Raw genomic sequence first — 23781 nt, 5'->3', positions numbered from 1 at the left:
AGATGAAAAGGTAAATATTTGGAGTAGTGTTCCCCCCCCCATGATGAAATAAGCAGACGCCACACAGTGATTGGAGTCTTCTGTTTATGCCAATTGTTCAGCATACGTCAGATCCTGACCTGAAGAAAGCAGACATCTGTTTCTTCACTAAATTATTCATTTTTTAATACAAAATTGCACATTTGAAAACACAGGTTTTTTGTTAGTTCTGTCTCACGTTAGGGGATTGGTGGCAGATTTTGACTTTTGAAAACAAACTCAAAAAGGATCCTACCTTCTGAAAATACTGCAAGGATAATTTTACATCATGTTGAAAACGCAGAGGTCTCACATACGCAATGATTTAACTGATCAAATTAAAAATGTCATTAATTAAAACTAACTTTCAAGTACAATAATTTACAATCTGAAAATAATCAAATAAGAAGAAAAAAATTGACAAAAATGAACAATTTCTCATTTACACTTTTTTCAGAGATGGATTTCATCAAAAGAACTTCTTTGCTGCTGCTTCTTGTTGACTTCTGCAAGAGAAACAACGCGTCAGAGACACTGGTGCACGTAGAAATACTCTGTTACAGATAAAAGTCCTGCAAAACATGTCACTCAACCAAAATAAATAAATATCACCGTCAAAATATACTTAAAGTACCAAAGTAAAGGTAGTCATTATGCAAAATGTGCCCATTATGGAACATTATATATCATAATGCTGGATCATCATTAGTGATGCATGCAAGTAATACATTATTAATAATATTAATAATAAAAATGAATATATTAATTGACTTATTATTTCTATTTATTACAGTGCATAACTCTCACTGAATCAACACGAATGGCGTCTTACTTGTACATTACGTAGCAGAAGAACAGGACCGACTGGGCGACAATGAAGATCACAAAATGAAACGTGGACAGGCAGGCAGGCATGGGCGGCGCCTCGGGGCACTTCACAATCTTCTCCGCTGGATTCTGCGGGTGAAAAAAACGCAGCAAGTCACAGCGCCACCTGGGATCTACCCCACCGAGTGGTGCGCGCTGGGATCCGTACCTGAGGGTTACGCTGGATCAGCTGATCCACGTCCCGCTTGACCGTGTGCAGGTGCTCCTTGATGTCGTTGAAGTGCTGAATGGTCTCGTAGGTTCCGATGCCGCCGGCGTTGCCCTGGTGCTGGGACGAGCTGATCTGCTTCAGGGACTCGTGGAAGAAGGTTCTGCGGGGGGGAGGGGGGGGGCAAAGAGAGGACACAAACTGAGTCTCGAAAGAAGCTTCAGCTGCTTTCCCCAAAGGACTGAAATGATAGAAGCTTTTTTAATATCAAATAAATAACTCTGAAATGTGGTTCAAATGTTTACTTATGACAATTTCCATGTTGGGGACACATGATGTACATAAATATGCTGTGTGGTGTCATTTATTTACAGTAACAAATTGTACAAAATTAATCCCATAATCCCCATTCACTGGAGGCTACATATTGTCAAAGTTTGAAAAACAGTCAAAATTACCATCCGATAAAAGAGGTCACGATTGCTGAATTAATCCCTCATGAAAACATGTTCTTACAACAGATTACAAGTGCAGGAGGTAAAGAAACAGACCGCTATCCGGCTAGCATCATGCTAAAAGATAAAAAGAAAGGAATCCGAAGAGGAAACAAATGAATGTAGTCATCGTAAACACATCTCACCGTTTCTTTGGGAGGAAACTGTAAATCTTTCCAAACTTGAGTAAATGTTTTAAATAACATTTTTTTTTTTTTTAAAGTGGTTCCCTCAAATGAAAAAAACACAGACCAGTTGTTTCCCCCTTACTGGTTTGTAGCTTTTCAGTAAGTCAATCATCCACAATGCGGGAAAACGTGATGGTCTAAACTTGACAAAGTGAGTGTCTTTCAAAATTACATTTCAAATGACAAGTAATAGACTGAAAATAAATACACTTTGTTATTTGTTTATTTTATGGTCAAAGTGAGTTTTGGCAGGTTGACTCTAAACCAAATCCCACCAGCATCTCTAATGTGTACCTAACATTTTATATATATTACTTAAATCTATAAAAACCTGCAACATTAATTCCTGGCCTCATTGAGAGGTTGCTAAGCAACCAATAAAGACTTCGTTAAACTACTCCTTTAAGTATGTAAGAGCAGAACATGTCTGCTGATGGTATATGTGTAATATATATATATATATATGGTATATATCTAATTTTTACCAATATCGTTCACCTAAAAAATACACACATTATTCATAATTAATTATGAATCTGTGTGCTTCACCTTCAATTACATTACAGTGAATGAAATACAGTGTACAGTATTCTCAGGAGAGAATCACAACATCTAAGCCTGGATCATATTTCTCCCCCCAAATGAAATTTCGTAACGTTGATTGCTTAAAAAGGGAGAAAGCAGTAAGTTTCCCTTATCATCTTAAACACATCTAAGACGATTAGGAGGAAAAAAGTGCCATGACAAATGAAAGGAAGTGGGCAGGCCCCGGGGGGAGGATTGTGACCAGAAATCAATTGGAGGTAAAGCGTGTTTTGCTTGTGTACGACAGATGTATTTAAAGACTACTAATCTCATAAGGGCAAAACGGTGCTAAGACGCTGGCCTTTTCTTGCTTTGCCACATGGCCGAGGTCTGAAAGGATGGACAGGGATGACATATAAACAAAATCTAATTTACTTCAGAGAGAGGAGGAGGGGGGGGGGAGGGACATCTCCCTTGAGAAAGTAAGTGAGCATTTATTAAAGCCTTTATCTAATCTTCATCTGCTACAAGTGACCTATTTATGAGCAGAAAGCCCTCCTTGGGGTCTGAGATGAAGTCCTATCATAAACTCTGTGTTTAAAAGATGGGGCCGGGATAAACGGAGAGCTTAATCTACAAAGTGATGCAGATCAGTTGCTCACATTAGCACATTAGACGGAGCGGCCTCAGCCTTTTGCCAGCTCACCCCTCACAATGCGTTGTCTACAAGTTGACCCATTACACAAACTCGTCTTTTCCTGCTGTTCGTAGAATCTCGTTCACTTGGGTCTAATTAGCAAATCAGACGCGCAAGTGAGAGTCTGGGTCCATGTGTGTCAAGGGTCAGCAACATAATAAAGAAAATCATGTATTTGAGGATGAATGTCGTGTTGGATTTAGGGCATATCAACGGCTTGGTTCTTTTATGACACAAGAGGCGGCTGAGAGATTAATGTTACATAGAATAAAATCTTTAATATCTTGCGATTCTGATTAATTCTTAATGCAGATGGTGTGTTAAAATTAAGACACACTGTGGAACTGCGGCCACAGGACAAACATGTCCTTATTGAATAAATAAGACTCGATGTATCCGTTCAGATGGGGCAGAGTGCTTATATTAATTAAAAGCTGAACATAGGAGTCCAAAAAGGTTGACTAGAAATAAATAAGACGACTAATTGGACCATTCATGAATTAATTATTGGAGAGAGAAAGAAAGAAAATAAACCCTCATTAAATCCCCTCACAAATGTATGAGCGGGGTTTTAAAGAGGACATTGTTTTTAAATCTGTTGAATGCTCACAATGACTAAGCCTAAGAGCACCTTAGGAGGGCAATAGACACAAGCCCTGAACATACATACATTATTTTTTGAACACCTCCTCAGGCTTACTAACTATAAGTACCAAAGTCAAACAGTCAAGGAAGGCACACCATCATGAAATCTCTTCTAAGCTGTATTATCTTAAAAAGCTGCTCAGGCTCTCCTCACAGTGGTAAGCAGACAATAAATATAATTAAGGAAGGAGAAAAAGAAGATTACATCTGGATATTACAATATAATGCTTTATGGCTCAGAAATTATATCATTTTTAGATGGTTTGATACCGTTTTGTAAGGAAGGTCAAATTCATTTTCTTTACCTACCTTTATTGTTATGTACATTCCTTTGTACAGTGGTTGGTGTTTTGTTTAAGGGGTTGTTTTCAGAGTAGTGACACTAATGTGCTGTTGAACTTCCACATTGTCTTTGTGTGGGAATGCGCATGTGACTAACTAACCGCAGTTGGAAGACACCTGTGATGCTGCAACCGCTGCATCCTGAGATTAAATGTGATTTAAGGGACTTAACTGCCAGGATTTCACTTGTTTTTCAAGGTACTATCTCAGATCTCTCTTTACGTTTGATGCAAAAACAACACTAGTTTTAAAAGACAACCGTCAACAACCGTGACCCTGCTGTGACTTACCTCAGCTCGTTCAGGTTTTTGAGAACCTCCTCCTGGGTGCTTATGACGGAGCCCAACTGTTGTTGACCCACAGTATCCAGCTAAAAGAGGAAGGCAACAGAACGTCATGAACTTTCTTCAAATAGGACCCACAACGTTGACAAATAAACACAAATAGACAAGACTAAAATGTTGGTTAAAAGATTTTAAAAATGCACTAAATCATGGCGTCAAGAGTCGTAAGCATTCTCGTCTAAATGTAAAATAGCCTCCAAAAATGACCGCTTGTGTGGCATTGTGGCGTATTGTGTGCGTCCGTGTGCTGAAACGCTCACCTGTCCCGACTCGGCGTTGGTCCCCTTCTTGAGGACGTCGGCGGAGAGGACGGAGACGTATCGCCGCTGCTCGTCCAGGATCATGGCGAGTTGCCGGTGGAGCTGTTTGATCTCCAGGTGGATCCGGTTCTGGCCCTCATACACCTGGCGGATCTCCCGGTCACTCACGCTCTCATACAAGTCCTCCACTGAAGAGCAAGCACACATTTGGAGCAATTAAAATTAAATCTGCAAACATTTAATGGAGGTGTTTGGGTAACTTTTGTCCCTTTTTAGAGCTTCATATAAGCAATTTAAACCTTGCTAGTTCAGATTATATAAAACATAATGTTTCAGTCTATGACGTCGCTCTGATTTGGGGGAACTAACTTGGCTCTCCTTGGACGTCCGGGTGCTCTTTCTGAAACTCTTCTTTCTTTTTGTCCAGCTCTTGCTGGAAGTTCTGAAATTCCTCCTGGTACTTGTCCTTCTCTTCTTTAGGAATCTCGGAATCGGGTGGGGGCTTCAGTGGGGGGAGACAAATAAAAAAAAACGTCTGTGAACTCAATAGATGTGCTTAGGCTACTTGTGCACATACATGCACGGGCACTCACAGACACACAGCTACAAAAGAGCACACACAGGATTGTCAGAGCGTCAGGGGCTCTGGTGAAATGTAGTTACCGGTTGCTGGCCTGGCTCTGAGAGTCCAAACAACAAGAAGGACAAAACATCGTGGTCATCTAAAGGAGAAAATGAATTCTGAGTTACATGACAACAGAAATGAACATATTTTAATTCATGGCAGCACTTTAAATTGGTAAAATGGCTACAAGATGATATATATTCTTTAATTGTGGTTATATATTTTTTTAAATAAAACAGGGCTAATATCCGCTGACTTTTTTTGCAATAGAGGAACGGCAGGTCAGACACGACAGTAAAACTAGGAAAAAGATCTCAATAGTGTACAAATGACCATCAATGACATTAACACAACATAAACCTCAATATTGGGGGTAATGTTATATTAAAATCTTTTTAGAGATTAATAATGGTTGTAGTGTGAAAGTGTTCAAATACACCATAGAGGTAATAATAGAGAAATAAAACCTTAATGGTTATGAGAAAACAGGGTATCTCATGGATCTAATATCACAAAATAAAGATAATGCAGGAAATCATTGTATTGACATATTTCTTCTTTTAACAAACTACAAATTCATAGATCCGGGTTTGTACACATTTTATTGTCTGTACTTTAAATCCGGTGGAATAACCACAACTCAGCCTGTCTGTGCCTCCACCTCGTCTTAAGATCAGCCAATTAGTCTGCGTTCTAAGTGGCTCAAGGGGGGACAACCGTTTTAATTAGGACTAAGAGATTTACTCAAAACCCACATTTAACACACAACCTTTTCACACAGAGGCTCGAACCGTACCTGCCAAGCCACCGGTGGCGGCCGAAATGCCGAAGAAGCCCTGGCTGGGGAGCACCATGTTGTCCACCTTTGTGCAGAACTCAAAGTCGTCTCTGTCAGGAGTGAAACCATTGTTGATCATCACCTGAGGAGGAAGGCGGAACCACGATTACCGCCGACTGTGCGGATCAAGGGGCGCGCGCGACGCCATAACTTTCATTTTATTCTCCTCGCGGCTGACGGGCTTAGGTTTCCCCCCCCCACGGGAAACCAGCGCCGTCCCGCGTGCTCTCCTACCGTCAGCGTCTTCTTGTAGTAGGTGATTTTGGACCGGACGGGATAGGGTTTGTTGCGGAAGTCTCGTAAACACGTGCCGAGGGCCTGCGTGGTGCCGTCGCTGGATCAAAACAACAATTTCAGGGAAAATGTCATCAATTGCATTCCCCGCAGCGCTCAAAAGGGAGTTTATTAAATAAGTGAATAACATAAATGTATGTTTTTGTAAACACATGTTTAGTGGTAAACAGTGTGAAAGCTATGAGTGACTGAAATGGCATTGGAAAAGTGATTTAAAGCTTTCACTGGCCCGAGGGAGATTAGGAAAGATAGAGGATTATTTACTTTCCAAGCAAATATAATCATATTTCCTAATCTTCTTTAAGTTGTTAAAATCTGAGTTGGTGATGACGTCCGAGGAAAGCATGAAAAAAAAATGTTTACTTACTTTTGATGGTCATAAACAAGTTTTCCATTGTTTCCCACAACAACTATAGCTGGGTTATTTTTCTGGAATGAAGATGGAAGAAAACAAGGGAATACATTAATCCTTTTGTACTCTTCCTAATCCTATTTTAAAACATTAATCCCATACCTGAGATACATAATATTCAGACCTACCAAAACACTTGTTTTAAAAGTTATCTATTTACCTACCTATTTATCCAGTTATGAAACAAAAAGGTTTTTTCATGAATGTTAATTTAAATACTTTTGAATTAACATTCATAATAACCACGTGAAAAGTACATTGCTAAATGTGCACAGATCATATAATGTATTTATACTTATACTTTTTCTCTATGACTAAATCTGTTTATGACAATAAAACAGATTCCCAGATTGAATGAGCTTCCTATGACGTACCTTCAGGAACACACTTGGAAATAAACAATCCTTTATAGTTTTTGGTTAAAAAAACAAACAAACAAACACTGACCTTTCCGTCGTTGTCAAAGGAGTCAAAGAAGATTCCGACTCCGTTCCACATGTCGGCGGCTCCGTACACTGGACCGTCGAGGCCTTGCTCAGTGGTGAACCACACGGCCTGATGGTAAAATGTGAGTTAAAACTAAAGCCAGCTCGCTTTCAGGTCTGCTAACAAATAGGTTAAGTCGGGTCAGTGGTGAATTTTGGGAATAAATATTAAAAGGTGTTTTAATCTGACACATCTCTAAAAAAGCCGCTCAAACCATCAAAGGCAAGTTTTTGACAGAATTTGGTAAATTGTCAGCTCTCACTACAAGTGACCTTAATTCTTCACATCAACACAGTGGTTTTTATTTATCTTTGTTTCATTACTTATGAGGTAGGTGATCATTTGAGGTTGTGGATTACATGTAAACTGGAAGGTAGTGTGGATTAGGATTGGAGCATTATAATAGTCGAGCTGCATGTATGTTGGCTCAGTGTTGTGTTGATAGCTCGGACGCGTCACCGCTTCTCACCAAACCGTCTGCCCCCATGCGGCCCCGTCCGGACACTCTGAAGGTCACCTCGGCCTCCCAGTGGTCTAAGTTGACTTTGTTTTTTGTCCACACGGAGCCCTTCTGGCTCCTGAGGGACGGCGTAATGCGCACCTGGTCTGCACTGGGGATGGCATCTTGAATGGGGGGGGGGGGAGAGAAATTGACAGAATTCGCAGGATTTTAGTAACGTGTCACAATCATTTCTATACTTAATGTAACACACTGAGCCACTCTCCTCTCTCATCTTTGTCTCCCTGCCTCCATTCCAAGTAAACATATGCTTGCGCTGAAACGGGAGTGAAAAGTCTAATCACTTGCTGCTTATCTCGGTTTCATATCGTTGTATCTTGAATAATGTTCGTGAGCCATTATAGTTTGGGTTAGGTTGGGGGGAAAAAAACTGTTGGTGGCCGAGGGAGATTTGTTTGGAACGTCCCTGGTTTGCGGCTAGTTGCCCACATTCTATCTATCTGTCAGTGTAGAGGTGCAGAGCGATGATGTTTGGGTGTTATATGAACGCTGCTTGAAAGGGGAGTGCAGTGCAATCTCATGCGGCTGCTTATTGAGCGCTCATATCAGCAAGTGAACAAGTCACTGGGTGATGCAAGAATCCAAAGGCCTGTTGTGGCGAGAGGAAAGTTCAACACTTCCGTTGCTCCTGCTGTGCACGGACTCCGAATAGACCCTCTGCCTTTGAATCCACCCGGGACACATTTTGAATAGGACACTAACCGTGGCATCAAAGCTAGGCTGCTACAAATGAATGAATCCCCTGTTGCGGTTTTTGAATGGACAAAGCAAAAACCTGCTGTCATTTGTGAACCTCCTCCGCGGAGACACGTCCGCTGTAAACCCTCCAAACATCACCGAAAACCCCGCAGCGGTGGAAAAAATAAATAAAAATGAAAGAAAAAGCCATCACGATGCGGGAGTTTGTTCGGAGGGGCTCCGTGACGTTGACAGGCTGGAAAACTTACTTCCACTGTGGATCCAAAACGGGATGCCGCCGTCGGGCTGAGACAGGTGCGGTCCTTTGAAGCTGTATTTGTACTCGAATCGGCGATGAGGAAGCTCTTCTGACGGGGAGGCACCGGGGGAGACGTCAGCGACACCGCGGTTAGATATTAAGGCGGTGAGAAAAGTTAATATCAAGACGCGCGCGTTGGCAGTTGGGCGCTGTGCTGTGGACACCGCCATGTTTCTGTATCACTGCTGACGTAGCGCTGGGCCCGAGAGCATGACGGGAAGTCTGTAGGGCCAACAGGGCGGTTTCTGATTGGTCAGGATTTTTTGGTCGTTTTCTGTTTTTCTTCGTCTTTTTTTGTTTAATGTTACAGCCAAACAGCTGACACGATAAAATGCCAGACATTGGCATTGCATTTGACATTTTTGCAACAAAAAAAAGACACGATTTTGGACTTTTGATAATGCCAATGCTGATCCTTGAACTAGTCACCTTGTAAGACTAAGCTATTGGCAATGGTTTACAAAAATATTGTAATACAAATGCTAGTGTAACACTAATCATTTTACTAATAATAATACAAAAATCAGATCAAATCAGAAAAACAGAGATCAGAATTTCCCAAAGCACAAGTGAAGCCTTTCATTTATTTTTTACTCGACCAGCCTTCCAAAGAAGATACTATATTAATGTTAAAAAGAGATTTATTTAGTACCAGTCAAAGGTTTGCAGACATTCCCTTCAATTCAATGTGAAAGTGTGTCCAAAACTTTTACCTAAAGGAAAAGCAACATGAAAGTAAAAAATATGTACAAAGTACACAACATATAGACAAAATAACAGTCTCTTTTATGCCAATGACAAGTGAGAAAAGGAATGACATAATTTCTTAGATGATTTTCACCACTGAAGTAAATTTTAACTTATGTGAGTTGGTCACAGTGACTCAGTTTAAGTAATTACATGATCTCAGTTTATATTGGGCTCACATGTTGTGTATTCCTGAATACAGTTCTGTTAAATCAAATAAACGAGAGGACATTGCAGTGTATATGTCGCCCCATTTGTACAAAAATCGATCATCTTTCAGTGATAATTGTGAAGGCCACATCATTAAACATAAGTATTAAAAAAAGGGTCTCAAACCATCATCATCTAATCATCATGCTGCATTGTACATTGTACATTTTGATTACAAAAAAACATAATTCATGATTCACAAATGAGCTGAATCAGCAATCAGAGACCCACGCTATAAAAAACAAACAAACTTATCCGTTATGCCAAAATCCCAATTGAGGCTTTAGTCCTTTCAGCTACGCTCGTCACCCTGCGTGAGGTCAGCAAAAGGTTAAGTGACCTCGCTGCGCTGGCTGCTGCTGCAGCTTTCACTGCTGCCTGAAAGCCTCAGTGGGATACCGTTGATGACACAATTATGTGTCACTCGCTTGTAGGTAAGGCCGCTTCTTCCTACTGGAGGTGCAGCATCAGTTTCTGTCACGGCCAGTGATTACGGGTTCAGGAACGAACCCCCGGAACAAAGCAGGTCCTTGTGGTGACACTAAGCTAGAGACTGACGATTCTGGCAAATGGTTGGTACTTGGCAGGGAATGAAGTTTTAGATGCCGTGGTACTTGCAGGATAGTCGCGCAACACAGGAATGGTCTTTGAGTGTTTGAAAAACAATCTATCTAGTTTGTCTTATTGGTGGATAACACTCACAGGAAGGAGAGCAGAAGAAAGTTGTTTTAAAATTGGTTCTTGTCTTATTTGCTAAAACATAACCTAAATTATTTTTGTCAATTTTTTGTTCGTTAAAGAATGAATAACCTTATTCTGAAAAATACATTTCATCACAGGGAATGCTGCATCTTGTGTATCCAAGTAGTGTCTGTGCAGTCATTGTATGCCTTAAAAAGTAAAATATATCAGAAAAAGATTGCCCTTAATTATGTCCAGGACATGATCTGAATTAAGATGAGTATAAACTGACATCATGAACAGGACAAGACAAAAACAACATAAGTGAAATACAGTAATTCAGAAATAAGATTACTTTCATGCAAACCACAAATATTATGAAAAGTAACAGTTTTCCAGTGAATTTGAAGAGCAGAGAAAACAGAGGCCTCTCCCCTTTGTTTGAGGAAGTCCTCATTAGAGAGTTAAACCACACTCTTTGTAAGGAAATGTAGGATTTAAATCACAATAGCAATGCTAATGGCTCCATTTAGGGGTGGACAATAGGGACCTGCAGGATGTTAATGGGTCACTGAGACTGTGAATAGCCCATCACATGAGTCAGCACAAATATTTGGCCAGTGAATTATAGGATGCTGTGGTAAACGTATGTTGGGTTTGGAGTTTTCTGGAGCGTGAGCTTTTAATGTTTCATTAACATAACGTATCGTGGATCTGCATTTGATTGCCGCAAGGAGTTTGAAGTGGATGAATCTGAATGTTTCATTCATTTCGACCACAGTAATTCATACCTTAAAAGTGTATCACCTCCAACTGCTGCGGGTGTTTTAAGGGGTGGGCCATCTTTTTTAAAATGTTAAACTGGCCCAATCGGATAAAACAAATAACAGTCGTGTTGCTTGTTCCCCATCTAAAGATGTTTGTCTTACCCACGTCACATCAGGGTGAAAGGGAGAGTGGCTTGTCCACCCCCCCGGTGTGACACCGCGGCTTAGTTAAATGAAGCCTGTTGCCTCATGGTGTTTATTCATACCCGAAAAGCACAAAAGCAGTCAATTATCACACGAACAACACGTCAGCTGAGACGACAGCGTGTTAAGGAAACGTCCTGCGGTCGAACCCAGCTGGGCTCTTAAGTTTACCGCCATCATGCAAATCTCTACCTGGCCCTGCAGGAGGACCAGGAGATCGCCATCTTTACGTTCAAATTACCATCTGGATGAGTTTGATTTTCATTCAGCCATGTCACGCGTGTGCGTCCAACGGGACGTGCAAGCCCCAATTATTAAAGATTAAAACCGGATTTTGATCAGGACACTTTTAAACGGATTTAATGATCGCGTCCAGTGTGGACTGCTTTATTCGCCGGCTCAATTCCGGGGCGCATAGGCTACACACTCACCCTCAACAATGCAGAAGGACGAAAGCTTTATCCCCGATTGCTTCAACGCGGCCCAGTGTGGTCCGGCCCGAGGAGGGCACTTTATTGTCCACCGAGGACTCTGGCACATTCATTTCAAGAGCGGCCCTTTTCTCATTATTAACAGACACACTAAACGATGGGCCCCAAACAATGCAAAACAGATCCCTTTATGCGCACAAGTGCTCGACGTTTTCGGGGCAACCACTGTGTGCCCTCCAGCGCTCCCTCTTCTTTTCAGATACCTGCACATAAAGTGAAAGACGTAGGGGACACAAAAGATATTCTCAACTTTCATTTCGCTCCCGGTCTGTGAAACGGGGCCCATTTTAAAGCTTTCATTTGTGCAAAGCCTCTCATTAACTCCGCTCATGCTGCCTCCCTTCGGCTTGCTGTTGCTTAAGTACTGGGTGTTGTAAAAAAGCTACCAATTAGTCTCTCATCAGCTCCAATTAGAGGAGACAAAGCATGAGTAAAGATAACTCAATGAGCGGGAGAGGTGGAAGGGCGAGGGCTGCCTACGTGGGTTTCTCGTGTGCGTTTTTTTTTCCGTGTACGTTTGTGTAGTCGCCGGCTGGCGCAACATAGCTTGTAATCATTGAGGAACTTGAGGCCATTCAGTCCGACCCTGTGCAGCACAGGTCCATTCACTCTGCGGGCTCCTCAGCGGACCCTTTTCTCGGGGGCCAAGTGTTGTTGTGCTGGGAAGACAGGCCCCCCAGGAGTCCCAGAAAGAGGGCCATTCAATCCCCCTCTACCTGCTTGCAGCGCATAAAGCACTTTAGTCCTGGCCGATCTCTCATTATTGTCTCCTTCACTCTCAATACTTCCTTAAACTTAGGCCCCAACAAGAGCAGGCTCTTTTTGAGGGGGGAAATAGGGGATGTATGTTAAGGGGGTGCCTTTCACCTCATTAGAATTGAATTGGCACTGTCTTATAATTACGTCGGAGGGCAACAATGTATTTTTCTCATCACAATCTTCACTGAATGGGGGATTTTTGGGGCAGTTAATTTGCTGTCCACACTAATGCATTAATTAATGAATTGGGTAGCACTAATTTTCTCTATGCTGCCTCTCTCTGTTTGTTTCCTCTGTTAGTTTCCAAGAGTTCTGGGCAGCCACTACTAATAAAATTACCTCATTAAGGCCTTTATCGCAGCACAGTAACTCACTCATTCACTATCAAACATTTTCTTTGGAAAGCGGACCGAGGGTGTTGCCATTCACTGTTGAATCTTTTTGTGGGTAGTTCTAAATAATGAGGGGGGACAAGCAGGGAGATATAATTAGGAACAAGGGGGCACTTCAGCAAATATTGGAAATCTTTTAAGGCATGCCCTTGTATGATGGAGATTAATTACTTCCAGAGGGGATTTCGAAGCAACGTATTGCCAAGTTTTTCCCCTCAGTACGAAATGCCCCGAGCTTGTTAAAATGATGTGCAGAGGACGTTCATCTCGGCCCCTCTTTAATCAAATGTGAATCATGACATGTACTGTTCTCTGAAAATGGGCCGACCGTGAAGCAAATAAACGACATGTAAACAATGACTCAGCGTTTAATAAAGGTGGCATCTGATGCGTTAAAGGAATCCTTGGCACACACTGGAATAATCAACTAATGTGTTTTAGTTTGTGATATCGATGAAATGATGATTGGAATTGTAATAACGCGTTGAAGTAATTGTTAATTGTGGTTGAAGACAAGCAGCAGTGGTGTTGTTTTATTTTCCTGTTTTGAATGTAATGCTTTGGTTCCCGGAAACAAAATGCAACAGGTTATAACAGAATGCAACAGGTTATAACAGAATGCAACAGGTTATCACAAAATGCATCAGGTTATCACAGAATGCAACAGGTTATCACAGAATGGTGACAACCACTACTCAAGTGTGTCTTTCAGTTAATGTCATTCCAGCAGGCGGGTCTCACATTATTGTCAAACAAATTAAATATTTTGTTGCAGGCATTTAGTCCAAAAATAGGCAATAAAACACACATTTACCACCCTGAGTGAACGCCTGCACAAAGATGTATTCATAACTGTGTTGTGATAATCATCACGTGCTTCTCTGTGAACTACACACTGCAGCTTTAGTGAGCTCACTGAACACCGTGTGATCCGCATCAATCCAACGGGTGTAATCACACAGACCATAATGTAGATGACTTAGAAAAGGCTGCCACCTGGTGGTCTGAGAGTGGTACTGAATGGCTGTTTGGAGTGAAGTGCATTGTGGGCAGAGGTGGAAAAAGTTATCAGTATCTAAAAATAAAAGTACTCATGCAGTTTGAGCCCTCTGTTGGGGTGACGCGAACACACACACACACACACACACACACACACACACACACACACACACACACACACACACACACACACACACACACACATTCTTGAGCGTGTTCTTTTAAAAATCACTTCACTTTATTTTCGTCTAGCTACTTGAGATCATATTATGAATTTCTCTTAAAGAAAATAAAGGACTGAGTGAGACAAATGTGGCACAAATGGGTATGAGAGGGGAGGCTATACAAAAGAAGGTGAAACGAACCTTTTAAATCCAGCCTGAAGCCCAGCGCTGAAACCTCATTCTCACTTCAGAGCCCAAAAAAGTTCCAGCTACTGACTTCATAACACACAAACATACACAATATTTCATCTTAAAATCCTATTGAGGTTTTCATATCGGTACAAATTCAGAATTAAACACTAACAGGTCAATAGTCACCTACATCAATTATTTAATTGAAAACTACTTCTTCACCCCACCTATTTATCACTTACAATTAATTGAATATTAAATTAATTGATCAACGATCACAACATCTCCTTTGGCGTCAGTAAGTGGAGGCCAGTCAGTCGTAGGCTGGTCCTAAAAGTTATGTAATAAAACATTTGTCATATTTGGAGGGGTTGTAATCAATACTGGATTATGTCATTCAGATGCAGGACAAGCTGCTGTGTAATCATTTTTTTGCTATGTCAGTTTGCACAACAACCTTCAGCCTTGTTAAAGCTTTTTAAGGCTTTGAGAATGTCTCCCTCTGGTGGGGAAATATCAGTAGACTATGATCCACACATCCACATCTTTTTCTTTACCGAATTGTGTTCACACAACAGTCCAACTTTTCTGTTTACCTTTTTGTCCTTGCTTTGAAAGCAAATATAAAACATACTTACTGTGTAGAAGTGCATGTGAATGATTTAAAGAGTGAATTCCGGTTTTGGGTGTCTTCCTCTCTGATAACATTGGTGTGAATCAGAATAATAAAGTCATAAAAGGACTGTATGAGCTACGAGTTTAATGTGCCACAAAAGGAAGAATATGTTTATGAAAATATATAAAAAGAAAGACATGCATTTCCCGAGTCTACTTTTAGTTATAAAATATTCACACATATATTGTACAAAAATAAACATCTGTGATCGACAGGCATATAGTACATTTTGTTTAAATATTCAATATTTACACCTGACAGCAAGTATTTAAAACCACCCCATTAATTAAATATTCCAGTCAAAGTCTGTTCTCTCTCACGCTGGTTTCCTCCTCCTGTTCCTCTTGGGTGTTTGAGGCGGAGGTTCCTTGCGGTCCTCCCCCGAGCCCAAATCCAGAGTGTCCTGGTTCTCCCGCCAGCTGTCGGGGGCCGCGGGGAAGTCGTCCGGGGAGAGCATGGGCCGCCCGTACACCTTGCTCTGCAGGTCCGCGATGTCGTTACGGATGTCCGCCATCAGCAGAAGCAGGAAGTCAAAGGAGCCTGGGCGGCCCTGGGAGGGGAGGGGGGGGGGGGGGGGGTTGAGTTAAACAAAATGTAATTATGTTTCAAATATTCACATGATCAACTTATACAATCTTTATGGAGATATTAAAATTACTTTCCATTTGAATGGAAATGTTACATTTCTTCTCTCTCTCTATTTATCCGCACAGATTCTCTCTGGTCACTTGCTACTGAGCCGCCTCTCACCGTGTGTTAACATTAGCACCATTAGAGTTTATCTAACGGGGACGTGGCTTACTCTGCGCCGGGTGCTATTTACCTTGAGTTTGAAGGTTTCATTAACTGTGCTGTCTAAAGTCCAGAGTCCCCAGTGTTCTGTGTCTGTGTCGTTCTTCAGCTGAAGTGTGTTGTTCTGGATAATGGTAACTATATACACACTAGGGTGGCATCAAGGTAGATACAAAATAAATCTTACTGGTTCTCCGACAGGCCCGGCAGCTCCTCGATCTCCCTGAGGAAACAAAAACTAATATTTATCTGATATGAATTACGGAAAAGCAAAAGAGCTAGAGGAGGAGAGAGAAACCTGAGTAATCCCCATCATATCACATCAATGTGTGTTGTGGAAGATTAAAATGATGGTTGTGGCTCTCAAAGGTTGAGTGCAACACGTTCCACCTCTAAAGCTCACACGTAGTTTAATTAAATCCACAAACCAACCTGAAGTGCAAAAAAAAAAAAAAAACGAACTTCACAAACACACTTTGATTTGATTTCGTGTAACGATAAAACTAACGCAATTAAACAAGTTTATTTTTGCGAAGCTAAGCTAATTGGATTCCTGCTCTGGCTTCTTACTTTGGTCAACACAGAGACTTCAGGAGCATCGAGTCGATATCCTCATCTAGCCTTGAGCTAACAAAGCAAATGGTTTCTTATTGCTGAGATGATAGAACTATCGCTGAAACTGTGCCTCGTTCTTATTGCACAGAACACACCGCGCACGACGCCTCACCAAGTCTCACGGCGGCCCGTTGACCCACAGTAGCACACACACACACACACACACAGGGACATGACCATAGCGGTTGTTAGGCAGACCCGGGGTCACTTTGGGGCTGTGATTGTTTTGGCAGATGGTTTGGATTTGTTACTCGGAGAGACGGATTACCATCAGCCTCCAATCTATCCACACAAACATCCCGGGCTGAAGTGAAAGAATACCGAGGTGCTATGTCAACAAGGCGGATGCACCTAAGTTGTTCCATACGCGATCCAACATCTAACCAAACATTCGGCTCTCGGGGATCTCGTTGTACCCGTAACACCAACAGAACCCAATTTCTTCAGATCTCGGGACCTCAAACTTCTCCCGGGTCGGTGCGGCGTGGATGACTCGCCTCAAAAAGGGGGTTATGATTGGAAATCTAGTTTTCATATACCAATCGAAAAGCAGCTTCCTGTCTGAGTGCCATCGCTTTTAGGTCCGATTAGGTCTCAAAAAGCCCAGTCTGCCTCGACTGGCTGCTCCCCCCCCCCTCCCCCCCCGTGTCTGGTTTGATTCTCAGATTCTTTTGGATCACAAAGCTTCAGCTCAGCGTGAGAGTCAACCTTCCCTTGGTGCGGGAAAAGGGAGACTCCACCACCGTTACGCTCTTTGATTCTCTTGAATATCAGAAAATAAGAGAGAAGGCACGAGCAGAGCCGTTGTAACTCAAAAGACAAATCCCACCGTAACCAGGGTGGAATCTGCGTAGTGCTTTTACTCTTAAAGCGGAACCACCCGCAGGAGACTTTTCACAACAAGAAAAATCTGGTGGAGTCCTCACACAAGTCTGTTGCCCCTTGAACAGACTTGCTGTTGTGGTGAATTGGGTCAAAACTTGTGTGAAAGAATTTATCACTTAAAAAATGCCCCTTTTATTGACATTTCCACTTCCCCTCAGTAGCTAGAGCAGGTAAGATGTTATAATTTGGCCCATTCGGTCTTTCTCATGTGGTTTCACGGTTGAATGGAAATATATAAATGCTAAAGTAATCGACTACAAAAAAAAAAAAAACCTCAAGATACCAAATAACAATTTTCTCCCTCACGTTGAGAAGCTTTTCCAACAAATGAAACTCCGTCCCAACAAGCAGGAAATACTGCCGAGGGCCGTGTGGCACAGCAGGCTTCCCCTCTCAGCTTGTAGCGACGTGTAGTGATCGAATCATCAGCAAACGCTGTCCGTGAAGCATTGAATTGAGCAGATGATTTGTGAGAATCCGCCCTACCTGCCCCCCTCACCCCCCCCCCCCCCCCCGGATACATTTGGGTGATGAGAGGCACCTTGACTATTGAGAAAGAGCTTTTGACAGACAATTAGTTTTGACAGATGAGCCAAATGTATCAAGTTGGTACTTTGGATCCATCTTCAACTCTCTCTCGTCTTCTCTTTGAGAGAGAGAGGCGCACTGAGTGCACTCCTCTGGTCAACTCTAGGTCGTGCCACACAGAAAGGTCAAGATTATGTGACATGTTTCATTTGACCTCACCTTACGCCCGTCCTTTCCTGGTGCTCCTGGAGGCCCCTGTTAAATGTAAAAAAGAAATATAAGCTTTTATATTGTGGTCATTTCAGTTTGCTTTCGTTCTCCAGAGACGACATGCAACCTGACTATGTGAGGTGAATTCTCATGTGACTATCCGTCTGATCGAGTCAGCCCCCCCCCCCCCGATTTTCTGAGATTAACTGTATGCAGGACATTTCTGAGTGAGATCAGCTCGATAGCAGATAGAGCTTTGATCTCCTTCCTGGGATTGAAGAGGCATCGCATGGGGAGTAGGGCCTACATTCAAATCAGTACCGAAGCCTGTGAGTCGCACAAATCTACCGCATTCATCATCTCTGAAAGGCGGGACAAAACACATGTGACCCGGTGGCCAAACCCCAGAACTGTGCGCGCAATCTAATACAGGTTCTTTTGTGGAGGGGAGTGCAACTCTGCCACATGTTAGCATGTGGACTGATTACATGTATTAACAGGTCTTGAATGTGGAGGGCTGTGAATTAAAACAAATGGAAATGTCAGACACACACATGAAGCAATAGATCACTTTCTACAATGAAAACAGTGTTCAAGGCTTCTGGGGTTTGCAGCGTGCAGCTCGTGATGTAACTAATTGCAGGTGTTGACGGTCTGATTTATCAGTAATGTGATTGCATAAATACCCGAGCTGTAAAAAAAAAAAAAAAAACTAGAAACATGTCTCTATGGCCACTTCCTGCACATTCTTGAATTAGATCCCACACATTCGCGCCAAGGGTTCACACTTGCAGACCGAGCGCTGCACAAAATCACGGCGAGCCAAAGAAAACAACCAGAGCTGTAAATGGATTCAGACTTCTTTGTTATTGCTGCCATTAAGTGTTTCATCCTTTTTTCACCTCGTGGAATTTGGGGCTCCTTTAAGAGCGTGAGGCACGGGATATTTTTTTTTCTGAAGTGTGCCAGTTGAATACTTTGCTGTACTGGACGCCGGCTCCCTTTTTAAAGACAAATCAATCCCAGCTCTCCTGGGGCTTGGGTTCCAGGAGAAGTGAATATTGCGACTCTACTGCAACACAGTTAGTTAAAACCCAATGATAACTGAGGAAGAAAAGTATAGTAACTGACCACAGGTCCTCTGGAGCCGCGTTTGATATGAGACAGATCTGGTGTGGGTCCAATGGGTCCCATCAAGCCCCTGGGACCGGGAGACCCGGGGGGGCCCGACAGCCCTGAGCGCCCCGGAGCGCCCTCTGGTCCTGGGTCTCCTAAAGCAATTCAGACTGGTATTAGTGAACTTTAAGAAAACTCATAAAAAAATTAACCCAAGTACCTGAAATTCCAGTTTCAGTTGCAGTTTGTATTTATATCTTATTAGCAAATATTAGCAGCTCACACAAAAACGAGTCTCTAGACTTCAGACTAAACTATTCCTGCTGGATTCTGGCCCATTCTTTCCCCAAACTGTTGTGTATTTGTGTTTACCGGGAGGACCCGGGGGACCAGGAGGCCCTGGTAAAAACATGGGCGGAGTCAGGATTTTCTTGCTGGTCATCTGCTGTGGGACGTCAGCGCTGTTTGACAGCAAGGCCATCTTGAAAACAGACGGAGAAAATATAGAAGTAAATGTACACGTAAACGACAAGTCTACTGCTAATAATCCCTTTGGTTGTCATTTCTTAACATGCATGCATTCATTCATAAAGTCCTGCAGTGTCATACAAGACCGGAGAATTACACACTAAAGGAACACGTCAATGCCGAAGATGAAAGCTGATCTTCCTCGTGCCACAAGCTGTACCCAGACAAGATGAAGGTGTAGGCAACCCCCCTGCATTATTCAGTAAGACCAGGAGAGTTTTCTGCTCTGTATGCTAACCGACATACTCTGGAAAAGTCATATTGGATGTCAGCATAACATCATGTGGCTATGGCAGTCCCAGTGGGACACACAAGAAAGACCTCGCTCTGCGGCAAGGGCCCACAAATCAGAATTTATGCGGACAGACGTATAACCACATGTCCACCACACACACACACACACACACACACACACACACACACACACACACACACACACACACACACGCACCCAGAGTGAGGTCGTGGTTCACCTGCTGATCAGAGCATTATGCTGTGACCTTGGACACGGGGGTTTGAACAGTGGTGTGATCTTTATTCATTCTCTAACATTCCCACGATGAGAGTAAATGACAAGGTACCTTCTCAAATAGTAGGATTTGATTTCCTAACGTGTTAACATTAAACCTGTGATTACAAATTGGTAAACGTAACCCGACATAACAATTCACACTTAATAAATAAATCTACCTGCTACAGTGAAGGAAGTATGTGAAGTCATTGTTTTAAGGAAATAAAGTGCTACAATAAATCTCTAGGAAGCTGTAAAAGTCTGAAATACTGTCAGATATGGACTTCCTAGAAAAAGATCGAGACCTGCAGGTGGCTTAAAGACTTGGAGCAGTTCTGCAGATGTTTACATTCAGCCGAATACAGACAGCGAGTTTAATGCTCTCTGGGGCCGTCAACCAAATATTAATAAAACAAATCTATGGATAGATAAAAGGAGTCCAGAGGTTGTATGGATTAAATGTCATATTTGTAATACATATATATATTTTTTTTAGTTTTTTATCTTACCTTCTGTTTTAGCTGCAAGACAGACATCCTGATCTGGTGTAAATCGTCACAAGTGGCCGAGCAAGTTCCAGCATTCATTGCGTTGTCAGACTTTTCAAAGAGATGCACCGCTGGGAATTGGGAATAAAAAAAAATCCTTCACCAAAGTTAATGAAAGAAAAAAAAACATACTTTTCTCTCAGTGAGAAAGAACAGTGAGATGCCGAGTAAGTGTTTGTTCAGAGAACAATGACTTTAAAAGTCTTTATTCAGAAACCACATTGAAATGTTTACAATCCACTATCAATCCTCATAAAAGAAATAACAACATGAAATGTAGAGATCAGGTCTGTGACCTGTAGGAAAATGGCCCCTTCTCTACAAGTGCATATATTTTATGGAAGAGTGAAAGTGTCTGGACGCTGTTTTCCACGTTACGAAGCAGCAGGACATGAAGCAAGAACATGGCTACATGAAACCTCGTCCCTCACTCTACATCTTCTCCTGACATGTCATAGTAGGTAATGCAAGATAAACTCGTGGGAGGAAGTAGCAGATCTGCAGCCCCTGAACGCTTCACGTAGAAAAAAACGACTTTATTCGTAATGTTTTCTTTTTATGCATCCAGCAAATCTGTAAAGACCAGGAGTCACGGGGCCAGCAGTATGTTTGGGAGTCAGAAATGTTCTGACATGCACAAGGAGCTGTGGATGTGTAATGGTTACCAGGTGTCTACCCCCCCCCCTCCCACCTCCCCCCATTCTCCCACCAAATAACAATGTGTGGTCAGCTCCACGTCACAGCCACATGTGCCCTTAAATGAAGAGAAGACGTCTGAGAGTAAAAATAGTTCTCTCACCTCTCTCCCCCTTGGTGCATGTTTTCCCATCTTCTTCCAGGAAATAGCCTTTCTCACACTCACACCTGTAGCCCCCCGCGGAGTTAACGCAGATCTGAGAGCACGTAGTCATGCTATTGTTGGCACATTCATCGATGTCTATATGAGAGAAAAGGAAGGAAAAACAGTGTCAATAAAACAAATATATGTCCAACAACATGTATCGAATAACATTGTCATATTATGTGTTACGAATATTCAATTGACAATGTGATAGGAATTAATCCATTCGTAAAAAGTAAGAAAATAGTTATTATGGTAAGTGATAATGGAAGACAAATGACATATAATCAATAATTGTCTGTGATTACAAGCGCAATTAAAAAAACACGTTATGCATTGTTGTATTCTGCTGTAGTTTATTTTTTTAAAAGTGAAAAAAAGAAAAAAGCTTTTGCCAAGCTCAGTTGAAATTTCTGAAAAGCAGTTTGACTTCCTGTACTATTGATACTTGATATTGCCATTAAAAGGACAGAAGAGTGCAGGTGTGTAAAGTGACGCGTTCATTTTCATTACAAATATGAGAATGTGAGGCCTTTCCTCATCAACGAGGTTCTGCACATGTTTCTCACCCAGACAGTACGGCCTCTCTCGGTTTCTGTGGCGCTCGCGGTCGTAGCGGTATCCGGGGTAACAGGTGCACACCACTCGGCCGAAATGGTCCGTGCACTGTTGCTCGCAGGGGGCGCCAGCACACACGTCATAGTCTGCAGAAATAAACACGGCGTTTCATGACGCACTCACTTGCGTGAACACAGGGAAAAACACAAGAGGGATCTTGTGTGCATTTTTTGTCAGTCAAAAACTTAAGGGTCATGGGTGGAGCACTCTGTGTGGGGTTAAAAACAAATCAAACAGGACTTGGTGGATCATCACAAATACACAAGACAAGATGTTTCCCCTACCTTCAGGAATGCACCGGCCCAACACAAACTTAAAGCCCTTGCAACATTTATTCCTGAAAAACATTAAATGGAATACAAATAAGCAGGAAAATCCAAAACGCTTCCAACAGTCACAGAACAGGTCCCATATTTATGCATAAGATGCATAATGTTTGATAAGGTAATGTAACAATAGTGAAGATCAGCACAATTTCTTGTAATTCATTTAACGTCTGTTTACCTGTGTGTTCATTAATGTGGCGCAAACCATTCTAACAATGGTGTGGCTACACCGCGCACACACACACACTTTTTATTCCTTTATTATTGAGCACCAACTAAACCAATGAAATGTATTCTCAAATTCTTTCTGGTAATCCATTAATCTGCACTTAGATGCATATTTATGTCATTTCATAAGAACCATGATGAAAGAATAGATCAATTACTCCACATCCAAATAATAAAAAATCCAATGACACTATAAAGTCACGGCGATATGATGAGTTTGAATTGATAAAAACACTGAATATACATTTAAGAGGCAAAGCAAGGAGATCAACAAAGGATTCATCCACAAGTGACCATTAATCTCTCAAGCCAACAGTTGGTATTTAGTTGTTTAATAGTTGCCATATTTCTGTCGGTACCAAAGTGGTGGACTGACAGTCATCCTCAAAGTCACTGCTAAAGTGCTAATGTGGCTTCAAAACTGTCCGAATTCCTGCCCCTGAACACCACACCGTAGGAGGGATAAAGAGGTCCGAATCATACATGACGAAAGATGTGAGGGGGAGGGTAAGAAAAACAGATTATGTTAACGAGAGGCAGTTAGACTGACAGATCTTACATTTCTCCCCAAAAGATGTTCCATTTTCTAACTGCAGTTGTATTTATGAACCAAATGACACATTTAATAAAGGTTCACACTTTTTGCAAAAACATTGCCACAGGAAACTTACTGGTAAAACAGAAAATCACTGACTCTGCACCCCCCAATCCGATGGATTTACCTTCTACAGTCGGGGGCTTTTAAAGTCATTTTCATGGGCACGAGATGCAGAGCAGCCAAAGGGTTTGTGTGATTCCTCACATGAACGGATGGTATCGGGATAATCATGAATTAGAGGTTGTCCTTGGCTGCGGTCAAAGGGCAGTAGTGGATGTTCTGTACATCCTCCACATGCATGTGCACAACTACAGTAAAATGCACCAGTGCACGTAAAGAGAATGTGGGCAGTTGTGGTGGTTTGTGGAAGGGAGACAGAGCCCTGATCTGAGGATGGTTTCCTGTGTGACCCAGTATTTCATGTCACAATAACA

At 42.1% G+C, this 23781-nt stretch overlaps 2 protein-coding genes across 3 annotated transcripts in view; both read right to left on the bottom strand.

Annotated features, from left to right (window-relative positions):
* Positions 1-70: 70 nt before the first annotated feature.
* lman1 (lectin, mannose-binding, 1) lies at positions 71-8924 on the bottom strand. Its single transcript, XM_037485414.2, has 13 exons — positions 8672-8924; positions 7674-7828; positions 7166-7273; positions 6674-6735; positions 6247-6346; positions 5971-6094; positions 5213-5271; positions 4919-5051; positions 4550-4737; positions 4236-4315; positions 1055-1217; positions 851-975; positions 71-524 (listed from the first exon to the last, which is right to left on the bottom strand). The coding sequence occupies exons 1-13, from the start codon at positions 8889-8891 to the stop codon at positions 488-490; spliced, it is 1554 nt and encodes a 517-aa protein (XP_037341311.2). The 5' UTR covers positions 8892-8924; the 3' UTR covers positions 71-487.
* A 4402-nt stretch (positions 8925-13326) lies between these two features.
* ccbe1 (collagen and calcium binding EGF domains 1) overlaps positions 13327-23781 on the bottom strand; it is a 28093-nt gene continuing 17638 nt past the window's right edge. For both annotated transcript variants that reach the window (XM_037485418.2, XM_037485416.2), the window contains 9 exons: positions 22480-22532; positions 22147-22281; positions 21536-21673; positions 20698-20807; positions 19522-19630; positions 19165-19304; positions 18043-18078; positions 15983-16018; positions 13327-15553 (listed from right to left, as the gene is read on the bottom strand). In XM_037485418.2, coding sequence (XP_037341315.2) covers positions 15320-15553; positions 15983-16018; positions 18043-18078; positions 19165-19304; positions 19522-19630; positions 20698-20807; positions 21536-21673; positions 22147-22281; positions 22480-22532 — 991 coding nt within the window. In that variant the 3' untranslated portion in view covers positions 13327-15319. The remainder of the gene's footprint in view (positions 15554-15982; positions 16019-18042; positions 18079-19164; positions 19305-19521; positions 19631-20697; positions 20808-21535; positions 21674-22146; positions 22282-22479; positions 22533-23781) is intronic.

The sequence above is a fragment of the Pungitius pungitius genome, chromosome 18, assembly GCF_949316345.1.
Source record: "Pungitius pungitius chromosome 18, fPunPun2.1, whole genome shotgun sequence".
Classification (NCBI taxonomy): Eukaryota; Metazoa; Chordata; class Actinopteri; order Perciformes; family Gasterosteidae; genus Pungitius; species Pungitius pungitius.
Note: the sequence above shows the minus strand (reverse complement) of the source record. Positions and strands in the feature narration are given on the sequence as shown.

What these genes read in the sequence shown, in the direction of transcription:
- lman1 (XM_037485414.2), bottom strand. Translation starts at nt 8,891, where the DNA reads ATGGCGGTGTCCACAGCACAGCGCCCAACTGCCAACGCGCGCGTCTTG. An exon ending in GTTTTGGATCCACAGTGGAA is followed by an intron (nt 7,829 to 8,671) that starts GTAAGTTTTCCA and finishes CCCCCATTCAAG; the next exon opens with ATGCCATCCCCAGTGCAGAC. An exon ending in CAGAGCCAGGCCAGCAACCG is followed by an intron (nt 5,052 to 5,212) that starts GTAACTACATTT and finishes CCCCCACTGAAG; the next exon opens with CCCCCACCCGATTCCGAGAT.